This window comes from Vicia villosa, unplaced genomic scaffold, assembly GCF_029867415.1.
Source record: "Vicia villosa cultivar HV-30 ecotype Madison, WI unplaced genomic scaffold, Vvil1.0 ctg.002345F_1_1, whole genome shotgun sequence".
Taxonomy (NCBI): domain Eukaryota; kingdom Viridiplantae; phylum Streptophyta; class Magnoliopsida; order Fabales; family Fabaceae; genus Vicia; species Vicia villosa.
This window is the reverse complement of record NW_026705901.1, coordinates 99,769-114,164: the sequence shown is the minus strand read 5'-3', so window position 1 is coordinate 114,164 and position 14,396 is coordinate 99,769. Positions and strand designations below refer to the sequence as shown.

The window sequence follows — 14,396 nt, the reverse complement described above, 5'->3', positions numbered from 1 at the left end:
AGGAATGGTTTGCTGATGCTGGGACCTTTAATAGATTTTATTTTTTTGAATTGTAAAATTGGAGATGGGACCTTTAATAGATTTTTTTTGAATTGTAAAATTGGAGAATTCGAATAAAGTGAATTGACATGTTCATAATATGATAGAGACCGTAAGTAAAAAATTTAATTAAAAATGCAAGTAGATTTTGGAAGGATATGTGTTTTAGAGTTTAAGGTTTTGACAACTAACTATATTTTGAAGACTCAAACCCTATGTTTTATCAAACTGATTCATATAAACTAATCCATTTTAACGGCTCTAGTATCCAAAAGAAACAATCAGAATACATAATCCAAAATGAGCCGGTAGTAATAACAAATAGGGTTAAATAGTCCCTATAAATATGCGATCCTACATTTTTAGTTCCTATAAAATTTTCCTTCAATGAATAGTCCTTCTAAAATTTTTATGCATGTCATTTCAGTCCCTACTGTCAAACCAATGTGTATTTTAGAATGATTATTTTGCAGACATGTTCATAATGTTTTAAAAAGTTCCTGAAAAAAAAAAACTCAATTTAATTTTTAAGTTGAAATTTTCTTACTTTTATCATTATTTTTTTAGATTTGAAAAATTCATATTTAATTCTTCTCGTTTTATAAAAATTCTAAACCTTAGTAAATAAATATTTTACAGTATTCTAAACATATATAAAAAAAATTATTTAAAAATTTAAAAATTAACAGTTTTTAAAATTTTAGAAAATAGTAAAGACTGAAATTGCATGCATAAAAATTTTAGAAGGACTATTCATTAAAAGAAAATTTTATAAAGACTAAAAATGTAGAATCGCATATTTATAGGGACTAAAAACATATTTAACCCTACCAATTATGAAGCAACCCCCAACTTGAATAGATAAACCATGATTTAAGACTTTCATATACCAAACAAATAAATTACTAACTTTGAATTCTTCTTAGCCCTTGAATTTTTTAATGAAAGAATAGCAAAATATATTTACCAGAAAAACAAATAAAAACATCGATATTCACCTTGAATTTTCTAACAATATAATTTTGAACTATTTTTTAAACAAAATAAAGATATGTCTCACTTTCGAAGAGAAATGTAGTTTACATGAGATGCATCTGAAAATACAATTTATTTTTAAATTCTAAGGACTTTTTTTTTCGCAAGGGTGCGTGAGCACCACTTAGGTTGGAAATTTTGAAGATGTCAAAAGAGATCAATTAATTTTATTGGGAGAATTAACCTCAGCTCATTTATTTTGATGGAATGGTTAATATTTATTGAGAACAGTTATACTTATACCATGTGAAATACTTTAAAGGTATGTGTTAATTTGTATTAAAAGAAGTAAAAAAATAATTATTAAATATAATAGAAAAACAAAACCGTATAAATACGGTGTAGTAGTCATGTTTAGTGTAAACATATCATTACTCATATAAAAATTCACCTTCTGTGCAATATGCCCATAAATAAGAAATTATTTTGGTTTTGTAACCAAGGAAGAGAGGATGACCCAATCAAACACCCGAGTCAGAGAGAAGGGGAGGGAGTCAACATAGTCTTCTCAGACAGCTAAACCACTGATGAGTAGGGACAAGCTCGTAATTCCACATTATACATTATAGTCTGATGATATATGTACACATATGTACATCAATTTAATAAAGATCTACATACTAAGCATGAGGCATAATTAAGCTTGCAATTCTTTTAGCATGGAAATTCTGTACAGCAACGGCCAGCAGGTAGATCATCCCCACAAGAGCTAAGATCTAAAGCTTTATGCACCAAGTAAATCATTCTACAGACGTGTGAAAAGAGGAGCCATTACTATAAGTACACAATACACAAACTAATCTCCTCCGATACATAATAAAAACCCTAACTTCAAGAAAACGGAAAAGAAACTATCAAAGTTACAATTGATATGCTAACTCGGTCAACATGAACAGCAGCATGCATCATACCGGTGGTTGTTTCAGGTATGATGCAATTACCTGAAACAATTGATATGCTAAAGTATATATATTTTATACACCGAATTTCCAAGACCGAAATCAGGTTTCCACAGACCTCCTAGCACACAAGGGGATCTATATTTTATGTTTGCCCATACCAGCCCAAAGAAAATCTATCATCATTTTCTCAATGAAGCTTTAATAAGTTTAAGAATGAATAGGGGTAATTTGATCCATCCAAGAAGAAAGCATATTCCCATAGAAATCAAGTAAGGGCATTGAAATTGATATGAATAATGAACTCAGTTTTAGCATGCAAACCTGAAAGAGCTGTACAATTTCCACATAGACCTAGCATGGACTAAAGCTCTTTTGATTAGCCAGGGGGAGTGTATAACTTGATAAATTCATTTAGAGAACCTATTTCCTCCCTGCAGAGATTTGTCCAGCCAAAAAATCTGTATTTATAATATCACCAACAGTGTTTCAGAAACCAAGAAAGGAAGAAAAGAAAGCAAAGACAAAAGATAGCTTATTCACGTGTCAGACCTTAATATTGCAACTAAACAAGTATAACTTGAACTAAACCAGGAAGAAGGAACCAATAGTTGTCTGGCCAAGAACCTTGGAACTCCGGTCCAGACCATGAGAAGCAACCTAAGACAAGAAAACAACCGTAGATCGAATGCCCGTTGGTATTTAAAAAAACAGAAACACGGGTAAGGTGTGAATGTGAGTATAAAATATTTCCTCACCATATATGTCAAAGCAGCATAACGCTCCTCGTTTAGGAAGATTGGCTTGCCTCTATTCATTTCAAAATCCTGAAGTAAAAAGATAATTTGAAGAAATGAAGACAAAAAAAAAGCAAACTAAATAGAATTCTAAAACAAAAAATAACGCATGCAAAGTTAATTACTTCACTAGAAGTATAGAGATCTGATGGAAAAGATAGAAGAGACGGTCTAAATTACTGATACTATTTTAAAGATTTCAAAAGTAAACTGACCTCCTCGCCAAAAGTATCCAAGTAAGGAGAAGGCCAAGGGGCCTGACGTGCAGATCGCTGTAGTAGGATTGTAGTTCTCTGTTAAAACAAATGCAACTCATTAATCCCGAGGTATCCATGCAAACAAGTAACTAATTAATTAATGAATAAATAAAAGGTGGCTGAAAAAGGAAATCCAAAAGGTGAGTTCAAAATATACTGAAAAAGAACAAGACAGACTAGTAATTTGATATGTATGTTTAAAGATTGCAATACCTTAATTAACAGAAACACTCCGGTACCAGCTCCACAGGATACAGAATGAGTTTGGCATCCACTTTTCCTAAAATATAACAGAACAAAAACAAATTCTTTCAAATTCTCATCAATAATCAAATGCATTATTATAAATAAACCAAGGTCAATTAAAATGGCCTGTAAACAAAAATATGAATGCTAAGAAGTATTTGAGCATAAGAAAATTGTTGCATTAGCTAACCCACTTATTTGAATGTTAATATAACTACGTGCAAGTTTACAACCACGTTAATGTTTAAAAACTCATGTTAGAGGCTGAAATTAAAGATTTAGCAGCTATCAATAAGCTTGTGAGTAAATTATGTTGAATTCGAAACCAGGTAATCAGCATAGCTTCGGAATCTAAAGCAACTTTAATGCTCAAATGCTTTTCTTAGCATAAGTGGTAATAGGAAAATGGTAAAAAATGGTAGAAAATGAACCTGCAGCATGATTTCCAGCTTGGGGAGCACAGTCTACCGCACAACAGGCACACAGCAGGATCATCAAGATATGATTTGCACTCAGGGCAGCGCTGTTTGATACACCTGTTTATGAATACATGTTGTAGTTAATAATATAAAATAGTAATATGGTATCGTATATGACATGAAACGCATAAAATAAAATATAATAATTAAAATACCTCTGCAAGAGATCCTGATAAACATTTGGTAATGTCATTAACCTGAATGGAACTGCAGGAGTTACATGAATATTACGTTGAATTCTCTGTGATTCAAATTCCTTGCAAAAATGACGACACCAAATAGAAACTGTAGATCTTGAAAGCTCATCTTTGAGAACCACATCCAGGGGGGGAATTTTAAACATATTCTCAAGCTCTTGAATTTTAATAATCTCAAACTTGTTAATATCAGCACTGCCCATTGTGTCCCTTGGGATAATCAATGGTCTATTTGATATATTTCCCTCATCACAGAACGGTGCTGGGATAGAAGAATAGAGTATCTTCCACAACAATGCACATCTACGCAAATAAGGAAAACTAAACTTCCTAATTGCATCTTTAATATCAACATTATGGTCAAAATAGTTTGACACAAAATGCTGTGAAGCACTTCCAGACTCTCCCATAATTTTATTTATGTCAGTAATCATGCAATCTGAAAGAGCTGATTCGCTTGACGATTTATCTTGAGATTTCTCATAATACAAAATTATAGCCTGTGTCCAGAGGAAAATGGATTAGGAAATAGAAACACTATCAAAGAACACGTCAAAGATGAAGTATAAAGTACAAACCTGGGTTACAGCTACCATATAGAAAGTATGCACTAGGGATAACAAAGATTCTTCACATGTTAAAAATGGGTGTGGTAGACAAAAGAGAACCCACATCAATGTTGAGAAAGGGTCATGAGCAAGTACAGGGTCTGAAGCCTGATTCCAAAAGCATATATCAGTGTTCGTCTGGTCCATTTCAATACGCTTCAAGACTGATAACATATCACCTGTGAATATTTAGTGGTTAAAAAATAGTACACTCAATAGCAGATAAAAACAGCGAAACACTTATAAAAAACAGAGAATATATTCGAACATTTTTTTGGTATGCAGACAATGCATACAACCAACTGAATCATCATTATTATTGTTAATTAAATGATTAAACTAGGACCTCAGATGCAAAAGAAGCCCTCGTTTGAAATTGTTTTGATAACTTGTTATTTTAGGTTTGGCAAAAGGGAAAATAGAATTCTGTAAGTATATTCTAGAATCATCTAAGGCGAGAGCCTTTATTTGAAATAATCCTAGAAAACAAATAAACACTATGCAGTAAATAACTTCTAAACAGTAAAAAAATTGACCAATGAAAAAAAAAATAGAACTGAACAATTTTATTCTAGAAGTTTCTAAGTAGGAAGCCTTTTTATTTGAAACAAGCGTAGAAAACAACTAAACATAAGCCTAAAAAACATTAAACAGTAAACAAAATTCTCCGATGAAACCAAAAAATTTGAAACAACATCAGCCAGCAATAGAGAAGACTTTCTCTTAAAAATAATACTCCTGTCAGATGTGATTAGAATTGCACTGGAATCCGTATGAGAACCGCAAATCATGAAAAACTAGTGAATACCTTACATATTCAAAGCCTAACATTCTACTGAAAGAGTAAAGAAATTCCAGGACATGGATGAGACTTCAGATGAGATTAAGGGATGTAAATAAATATGTAACTGCCTATGATTCACCTCCTACCTCTTCTAAAAGAGAGAACTTAGTAATTTAATTTTCTGTTTCAGTTAAACAATAAAAAAATTCCTTTTCTTCCAAGTTAATAATAGAAAAGAAAATGGTGGGAAATTAAAATAGTGAACAAATTAGTAAAATCGTTTTATGTGTTTGAAGAAACAGAAATAGGAGAACAAGAATAATACCTTTCCCAGAAATGACATTATCTGCGTGACTGAGGGAAACCCCAGAGCAAATTGATTCTGCAAAGAGCTGAATACCTCTAAATCTTTGAAGTACGTGGATAGAATTCTTACTTCGCGTTTTCTGAACAAGTTTCAGCAACATGTATAATATAAAGCCACTTGAAGATTTGAGTTCTTCATACATGGCACTAAGGGCAAAGTTTGGAGTAAAAGAAGCCTTTCCACAACGTGCAACAATCTCCATTGAGGTCAATGAGTACTTGAGAGTATCCCACATCAGCAGTGAGTGGTTAACTTTCGAAAATCTCGATAACTTTTCTTGTTTTCCAGGGAAATACATTTTAGACAGCACCAATGAAAAATTGTCGACGTTTGGTCTAGTTTTATCAATATGATGCAAAGGAATCGCTTTTAGAAATTCATCTTTCCTAACGGCATTGGTAGCAAACTTTAAGAGGTTGAGGGCTTGTTGAAGGCGAAGTGAATAAGTCCCGTCATTCAAATCGGCAAAGGGGGCTGTACTATGTATTGAACTCATACTAGAGACAAGAGGATTGTTTAATTCTCCAGGTAAAGTTGGCAAGACACAATTTACTAGTCGGCGGCACACTGGGCAGAGAATCTCTCCCTTGAAAACAATAACAGTTCAAAAAGGAAAATATTTAGAGTATTGAAAAATCATAACATCAACAGATAGTATTTATCGACCCTTCCAAACTGATAAAATAAATTTTTAAAAAAATTTAAACCTGATCTGGGTCAACAATGTGGCCTCCTTCAAACACAATTCTTCTGACAGATCTGTCCAAGCAGTATATAGCATATCAGAGTATCTTATAAACTGGGTCAAAATAACAAAATAATAATAATCCCACCATTGCAAAACAAGAACTTGACTATCTATTTAAAGAATTTAGCTATCCATGCATTGTGAGCATGTGTGTGCATAAAGGTTCATTCGATTTGATTCAATAACTCAGTGCCAAGTGTATGAATAGGTCCTGAGCTTCGGATACTACTTCTCCATAGGTCCTGAGCTTCGGATACTACTTCTCCATAGGTCCAGAGCTTCAGATATTCTGACTTCTCCCTCTTCCTAACAATTTGGCCCTTAGAGACAGTTGTCCAGGCTATCCACATGCTATTAATGTAGCCAAACAAGTCCTCCCTCATTGTAATACTCAATTCTCTGAAAAATATGTACCAGAATTTCAAAATGCTTGCTCTGCAGGCAAGGCTCGCCATTTACCTTCTAATACAAGTTATACAAACAGAGAACCTTTACCCCTTGCTTCTAGTGATCAACGGAACCCTACTCCCTTGTGTCCTGGTGGATTCATGTATTATATTACCTTTTTCAATGCTTACTCAAAGCACACTTGCATCTTTCTAACCAAAACTTGAGTCTGAAACACTCAGCCCCTTTTCAATGCTTACTCAAAGCACATTTGCATCTTTCTAATCAAAACTTGAGTCTGAGACACTCAGCACCTATGAAGCCCAAATACTGGAGAAAATAGACTTAAAAACACATTTTCTGAAACTTAATAGATACTTATACAGTTATGCACAAAGATCATAAACATGAGAAATGATGAGTTCTAAGGATAAAGCTAATAGAAACGTGTACCTTTCTTTTAATGAAGACAAGTACCGGCTAAGACATCCTTGATGTACAGCATGTCCACAAGAAGAAAGATGAACACCATCACAATCTGTTGGGCCAAATCCATCATTTGCTAGGTGCTGTGATGTTGATTCTACAGAAGCATTCTCATTACCAGCATTTCCAGATGCAGAAGAAACCTCTGATATCTCTCTCACAATTTCAGCTGCATATTTCCCAATCAATGCAGATCCAGTAATTCTAACATTTGAGCTCCCTTCAGCAGATGGAACTTTCTCATCCTCATCAATGAAATTTGAAGATGACAGAAGATTGTGCATTTCGTCCCGAACGGAAACGTACATAACCTGCTCTAATGTTTCAAAAGTATATGGCGATTTTTCTTTTTCATCACAAGACGTGTCTGTGAGTTGAAAATCTCCCAATGCTGGGAAATGGCTCTTCATATATTGCAGAAAAGTATTAACTTCCCCAGGTTGCCCACTAGAAGCTAATTCACTGGTAGCATTATGAACTGACTGAGTTAAGTCGGAAGATAAAGTTGATTCCGAACTACCTGAATTCTGATTAATAGCTGTTTTGCCTGTCTCCTTGGTCTTACAGACAGACATGGGTTCTTTATCTGATCGGCGAAGTTGGGTCCATGATGGGGGACCTCTTTCGATAGAACTAACAAGCCTAGATTTCTAGTACATAGAAAAAAAGGCATGAATTAGAGCACAAGATGAATTAAGTATAAATAAAATCTAAAAAAGCTCATCGCAAATAGAAATGATCTAGCTACTAGCAGGTATGCAGTACTACCGTCATATACCTGAAGAAGAATCAAAAAGGAAATTGGAAGTCTTGAATTATGGTCATGACAAAGAGAGCAAACAACTTGTTTGGATTCTTCAGAATCATGTTCTGCTTCTAAGTCACCTTCGTGACCAAGTTGAGAGTCATCATCAACAATTGATTCAATGCTAGCCATAAATTTTGTCTGTTGGGCTCTCATTTTCTCCTACATATAAAAACAAGTAAACCAATAGACAAAATTCAAATGGTGAAGGCAATCACGGCAGAACAGGTCAACCCCGTTTTGATCTAAAAGTAAACAAATTATGTCTAGCACAAAAAAGAATATTTGCAACCAAATGCCTTCCTTAGTCTGTAAAATACCAACCTGAAAAATATGGGAAGCATATCTTTCAAATTATTCAAGAATTTAAATAGCTTAAAAAGTAAGAGTATAGTAAGTCCAAGTGTTTTTGTGTACAATAAAAACAAGTGAGGATCATCAAACAGAAATGTTGTAACACAACAACCTACCATTACTGCCGCCTGCCTCTCTCGGGCTTTTGCCTTGCGTTTCTCGCTGTCAGAAGCTGACAAAGATACACTAGGGTCTCCAGTTGGAACACATTCAGGAATATGATTCACCACTTCAGGGGCAAGTTTTTGCAACTTAATCATGCAACTATCGTCAAGCTCAGCAAACTTTTTCAGTAAGCTTTCAACTAGAGAAGACAAACCACCAGCCTCTGCATTGCTGTCATCATTTTCGTTTCTGCTCATTCCCATCAATAAAACAAGAAGTGACAGCAAGCTTTGTTCCCCAACACCATAAAAAGAACTCTCATCAATTATTTCTCCAGATAATGCTATAATGGGAACTTGAGCAATATGATTAAATGCATTATCATTATTTTCTTTCTGCTGAAAGCAGACATCTAATGATAATGATAGCAAATGTAGTGCCGGTAAAAGAACACTATCAGGAGCACGAGATTCAGGAGATTTAAAAGTAACAACAGCATAAAATAGCACAGCACGGATAATCTCTAAGACAACTTTGCAAGTGGCTATTCTAGCTATCCCCTTCAAGGGAGGATAAATGTTGGTCCACTTAGGCAGCTGAGTAGTTGGTGCAGAGACACTGCAGAAGCGCAAGTATCTTTCTTCAGCAACTTGCAAATCCTTTGAATTCCAACGTGGATGATACAAATCCAATTCTTTCCAAAATAGCCACCGTAGAGAATACATACCCTGATATAACAAAAGAAAATCACAACAAATACAAGGGAACAAACGAAAGTTTTAAACTTTTCCAAAAGTCTACAAAACCTGATTAAAGCCAGATGGATTGGAATATACAGCAACAGTATCCAAAACATCTTGAAGCTTATCAAACTTGGAGAGATCACGAGGAAGAGACTTCACCAATTGACTGTGAGTAGCATTTCCAATGGATAGCTTATAAATTAGTTCTCTTTTCACACTTTCAGCAGGAGTTAGCCCACAAAAGCGCCGTTCTTTTACTATTTGAATAATAAGAGTAAGCATTTCTTGAACTAAAACAGGTTCATATCTGAAAATAAGAACGAAAGAGAACTATTATTTTGATAGTACACAAAAAAAGATAATGAAACAATGACATATAAAACGGATGAGTTTGAACTAGCACAACATAAAACACAAGAAACTAAGTGATTATCATCAACCCAGATCATAAGATGATGAACACGAGATCTAGATCTGAACAGACTATGATAAAATGAAGACAAGCAACACATTCAATATTCATTAGATCAGGAGTTCAGTCCCTACTGCTTGCAGTCTTCTTAGTTAATAAAAAAAATCAACTTTAGGTAAAGAAAGCTAGTGCATTGACCATATTTCAAGCCCTCAGAATTTTTACTTCGGTTAAGGGGAATGTCGAATATATAACAGACCTCTACATAAAAACTTGAGCTTATAAGATAGTGGGTCTTACACTAAATCAAACAATTCAATGGGAAGTAACAGAGTCATAATTTGTTAACAGAATATACAGATACTTTTCTTCAATGAGTTTGAAGTACGGTGCTGCTTGCATGCCTACCTTCACCACACTTATCTTGTTGCCTAGTTGAACACGTCTAAGGTAGCATCATTTTGTTAATATTCTCCTCTATACAAGTGTGGCTGAAATATTTCTCGTGGTCCCATACATCGACATATAGAGCATAATGTTTAGCATTTTCAGGAAAAGTGAGTTCAGAGAGCAATTTATTTTCTCCCAAATAAGGATTTGTTTGGGAGTTTGGAGGGAAAGGCTTTGAAAAAAAGGAAAGAATTGAGTGAAAAAAATAGAACGATTTAGGTGGGGAGAGTTTTAGAGGGTTTGTTTTTACTCATATCACAAAATCCCCTAATTTAGGGGAACTCAAAATTTGTATCGAAGGAGGGTTTTAGAGGGTTTTGGAGGGCTGACATAAATTTTCCAAATATTTTTATCTTGTTATTATAGTATTTTGAAAATTAAAAATATAGTAATGATAAACACTCTTTTATCATTCTAAACAAAATCATTCTTTCAAAAAATGTCAAATATTTTCCTATACTTTTTTAAAAATCATTTCCAGAAGTCTTCCCCTCCCCTCCAAACTCCCAAACAAAGCCTAAAGGTCTATGAATGGTGTGCATGTGGTATGTAGTTACTTGAGAAAAACAATTAAATCATTTCTTAAGAACTTATATGACATCAACTTGCCATAACACCTTTAGATTTATGAAAATTGAAAAGTTTTCTGTGTTGCAGGAGAATACATACTCGCTAGACTGATCAAGATTCAGGGATAAGTAGTTTGACAATCCAAAACGCTCTAAAACTCTACTGACAAAAAGATCTTCTGGAGCAAGTGCAGCACAACATTGAAGAAGAAATAGATCAAGCTCCAGACCTTGTTCAGACCTGTAGAAATAGAAGACTGGTTTAGAAAAAATAATAATGGATGTGTTTCAGCCGTTAAATATAAATTATACTAATACAAAATTGACTTACCAGCGCACTGATCTATACCATTCACATGATAGTAAAGCAGCATCACCATTTTTACGCCACATTCCAGCATGGACTTCAGCACAAAAGACCCTAATACGCAAAGGATTCTCCATTATAAAGGCAGAGAAACCGTATGGATGACTTCCTCGTAAAGCATGTCCAAAGAAGTCACTATAGATTGTTGATGATGAATTTGCAGCACAAATGTCAGTCACGTCTAGCACTTCAGATTCACAAAAATATCTTCTTAGTGCCTTTTGTAACAGCATTGAAAGGAATCTATGAAACGGGATGTGAACAGATATATCTTGTGAGCTAACATCATAGAGTATTTGTGGCCAATCAGGTGATGATAGAAAACGTAATCCATCTGATTCCATAGTAAAATCTTCTTCCATGGCATTATCATCTGATGACGTGAGAATATACTTTTCAGATGCTCTACCACTATCAAAATTGGAATGAGCGTAGGCGTTTTCTGAACCAAATTCATCATTTGTTTTCAATTTACCCCTTCTGAGATTAGATATTGTTCTTTTAAATGCTGAAATATTGCCAGTACCACTAGGAAGTGCCCCAGGTGAATTCTCAACTCCCAACCAATTTTCAACGGCCCTTAAACACTCATATATCAACCAAGTGACTGAATATGGAAGCAGATGAGAAGAGGCATCAGATTTTATCTCAAGAACCTTTGGTGATGCAGAGACACTGCTACTAGTCACATTACATGCAGAGCTTTCCTGAGATAGTCTCCCTACCTTAGCATGTCTTAGATCATCTCCATCATCCGATTCATTACGATTCAAGGTCCAAACAGTTTCATCAGCCGCCTCTCCCTTGCTAGCATCAGAAAACGCCCCATCCACAAATAGAGAGTGAATATTGGCTATAAAGTGCCCTAAAGCAAAAGGCAAATGGACATTCTCATTCTCTTCTTCTATATGTTGACCTGTTTCTCTCTTTTGAGCGTTCATTCCCTGCACATAGGATAGAAGTTTCAACCAAGTTCTTGAGATGTCTTGATGGTTATTGGTTACATATTTGGACACCACCACATGGCTCATAACAAATCGAATATCTTCAACAACGCGTATTGTTGTCTCATACAAATGTACCCACCTGGAAACCTGTAAAAGTATCATATATTTCTTTATCAAAACATAGTGAAAGAAGATTGAAAACATGATAATAAGAAGTATAACTGCACTTCATTTATAGAAACATCTAAACCGTCTTCACAGCTAGATCCATCTACTCAAAATTATCTACGAGTATAAAAGCAAGATACAGACTCAGTATTGTTGGCATATCTAATACACCACTTCTACCAGAGTTGTATACTTTAAAGAGAGACAATCACTCATTACCTGTAAACGTCCATTTTCAGCACAAGAAATGAAAATATTTTCCAAACATCCTAAGAGCATGTTCAGTAGGTTGATTTCCTTCACAAGACGTGGGGTAAGAGTTGGCACTGTAAGTATCTGCACAGAGAACATGGATACTAGTGGATATCTCTTTAGAGGAAGGTCACTACCCTCTTTAATGACCTCCTTTATAAGACTTGGATAGTAAGTGAGAAAAACTTTAGCAAATTCATACTTAAAATTAGGTTCTCCCAACAATTTCAGGAGCAGCTCATGGAGTTTCTTGACAACATCATTAGTTGAAAATCTCTCGGCTCTCACCAGAACGTTCAATAAACCAGTAGAGCACAGCCCAGCGATAAAGCTAAGCAAACTCTCACTGTGCTTGCAAAAGTCTAAAAGCATGTTAGCCATAGCAAAAGTCAGATCATTTGCGGTCTTCTTTCCTTTCGGATCAGAATCACTCACACCTGTTAGCCTATCTTTCCAATAATTGAAAAGAGGAACAAGCACAGGAGAAACAGAGTTCGCAACTTCCTTTGAAAGTGGTTGTACATTCTCCACACCCTTATGCATTGAGCAGAACCCCTCTCGCTTCCACGCCGTCGCATCTCCACAATCACAACAACCACCACCAGTATATATGACACTGTAATCATGTCCTGTATGGTCCCCATTCTGAAAACAAGGAACACAGATTGCACAAGTCGGGTCATGTTCACAAGTCCTACACCTGTAAGCTAAATCAGTAGACCCCCAAACAGCCGCACAGACACCCTTCTGACCAACCGACATATTAGAAAGGCCTTTCAGAGCATCACCCGGGTCACCCTTAAACATCAACCACTGCAACCACACCAAGCTCTCCTTAAACATCTTCTTTGAACTCAAATATGAACCTTGCGATTCTTCCTCCAGTTCAGCATCACTAGGCAATATAGCATACACTATATTATTTATCAAAACCCTCTTCTCTTGAACAAAAGCAACCAAACCAGGTTGGTCAAGCTGCTCCACAGGAACCCCAAACTTCACAAGCCTCTGAAAACCATACCAAACCACAAATCAAACATACATTTCAATCTCAATATTAAAAAATCCAAACCCTAAAACTAAAAAAATAACATCAACAACCAAAAATTCACTCAAAATAATATCAATAACTGTTCATTTTTTATCATCAATGGAGAAATTCAACACTTATACAGTGATCAAGTAAATTTTCAATAAGAAACATTCACGATTGAAAAAAAAAACGATGTACTACCTGAATGACTCGATCTCGGGCACTGAGGGATTGGGACTCAGAGGGAGTATCGATTTCCATGTTATCTGCCATGAGAGAACGCACGAAACGAACGAGATGATAACACAAGGAGCGAGGATCAAAACCAGAACCTTCACTCCCCAGGTTTGATTCCGAGGAACGAAACTCCTCTCTTCAATTCCGTGATTTCGCGAAGAAGCGATAACAAAACAGAGAGAACCAGTGAAGTTCTTTGCGACAAGTCGCGTAGTTGAAAAAAGAAAACCCTAATCGGATTTCCAAAATCCCCAAATTTTGATGTGAAATCGATTATGAAACTGATTAAGGTGGTGATGGTGATGATGCTTATATTATAATGCAGTTACTACACTCTATACTCTTCAAACGCGATTTTTCTCTTTACTCTCATTTACCTAGTTTTGTAATATTATTTTATTTTATTTTTTGAAATAGAAAATGGACTGAAGTTTCGAAAAGGAAAAACTACAGAAGTTAGCTATAGAATTACCAGTTCAAAGCAGTTAGGGTGAACTAAATAACAACACGTATAGAGTAACTGGACTGTGACCCGCCCGATGCGCGGCTATATATATATATATATATATATATATATATATATATATATATATATATATATATATATATATATATATATATATAT

At 35.0% G+C, this 14,396-nt stretch overlaps 1 protein-coding gene across 2 annotated transcripts; it reads right to left on the bottom strand.

The window, feature by feature from the left end:
• Positions 1-1,363: 1,363 nt before the first annotated feature.
• Positions 1,364-14,141, bottom strand: LOC131638608 (E3 ubiquitin-protein ligase PRT6-like). Of its 2 annotated transcripts, none has more exons than XM_058909175.1 (19): positions 13,736-14,141; positions 12,469-13,509; positions 11,099-12,228; positions 10,868-11,008; positions 9,400-9,643; positions 8,605-9,321; positions 8,108-8,296; positions 7,297-7,979; positions 6,416-6,467; positions 5,667-6,294; positions 4,528-4,736; positions 3,908-4,449; positions 3,705-3,809; positions 3,241-3,307; positions 2,986-3,063; positions 2,732-2,800; positions 2,526-2,633; positions 2,298-2,407; positions 1,364-1,819 (listed from the first exon to the last, which is right to left on the bottom strand). In XM_058909175.1, exons 1-17 carry the CDS (start codon positions 13,805-13,807, stop codon positions 2,559-2,561), a joined length of 6,042 nt encoding a protein of 2,013 aa, XP_058765158.1. In that variant the 5' UTR covers positions 13,808-14,141; the 3' UTR covers positions 1,364-1,819; positions 2,298-2,407; positions 2,526-2,558. The 2 variants fall into 2 exon arrangements, with proteins under 2 accessions (XP_058765158.1, XP_058765157.1); XM_058909174.1 differs by having other exon boundaries at positions 2,298-2,434; positions 13,736-14,140.
• Between the last annotated feature and the right edge of the window lie 255 nt (positions 14,142-14,396).

Excerpts from the sequence above, each read along its gene's own strand:
- LOC131638608 (XM_058909175.1), bottom strand. The coding sequence starts at position 13,807 with ATGGCAGATAACATGGAAATCGATACTCCCTCTGAGTCCCAATCCCTC. Across the intron at positions 12,229-12,468 it reads CTGAAAATGGACGTTTACAG|GTTTCCAGGTGGGTACATTT; the intron begins GTAATGAGTGAT and ends ATACTTTTACAG. Across the intron at positions 9,322-9,399 it reads ATCCATCTGGCTTTAATCAG|GGTATGTATTCTCTACGGTG; the intron begins GTTTTGTAGACT and ends TTGTTATATCAG.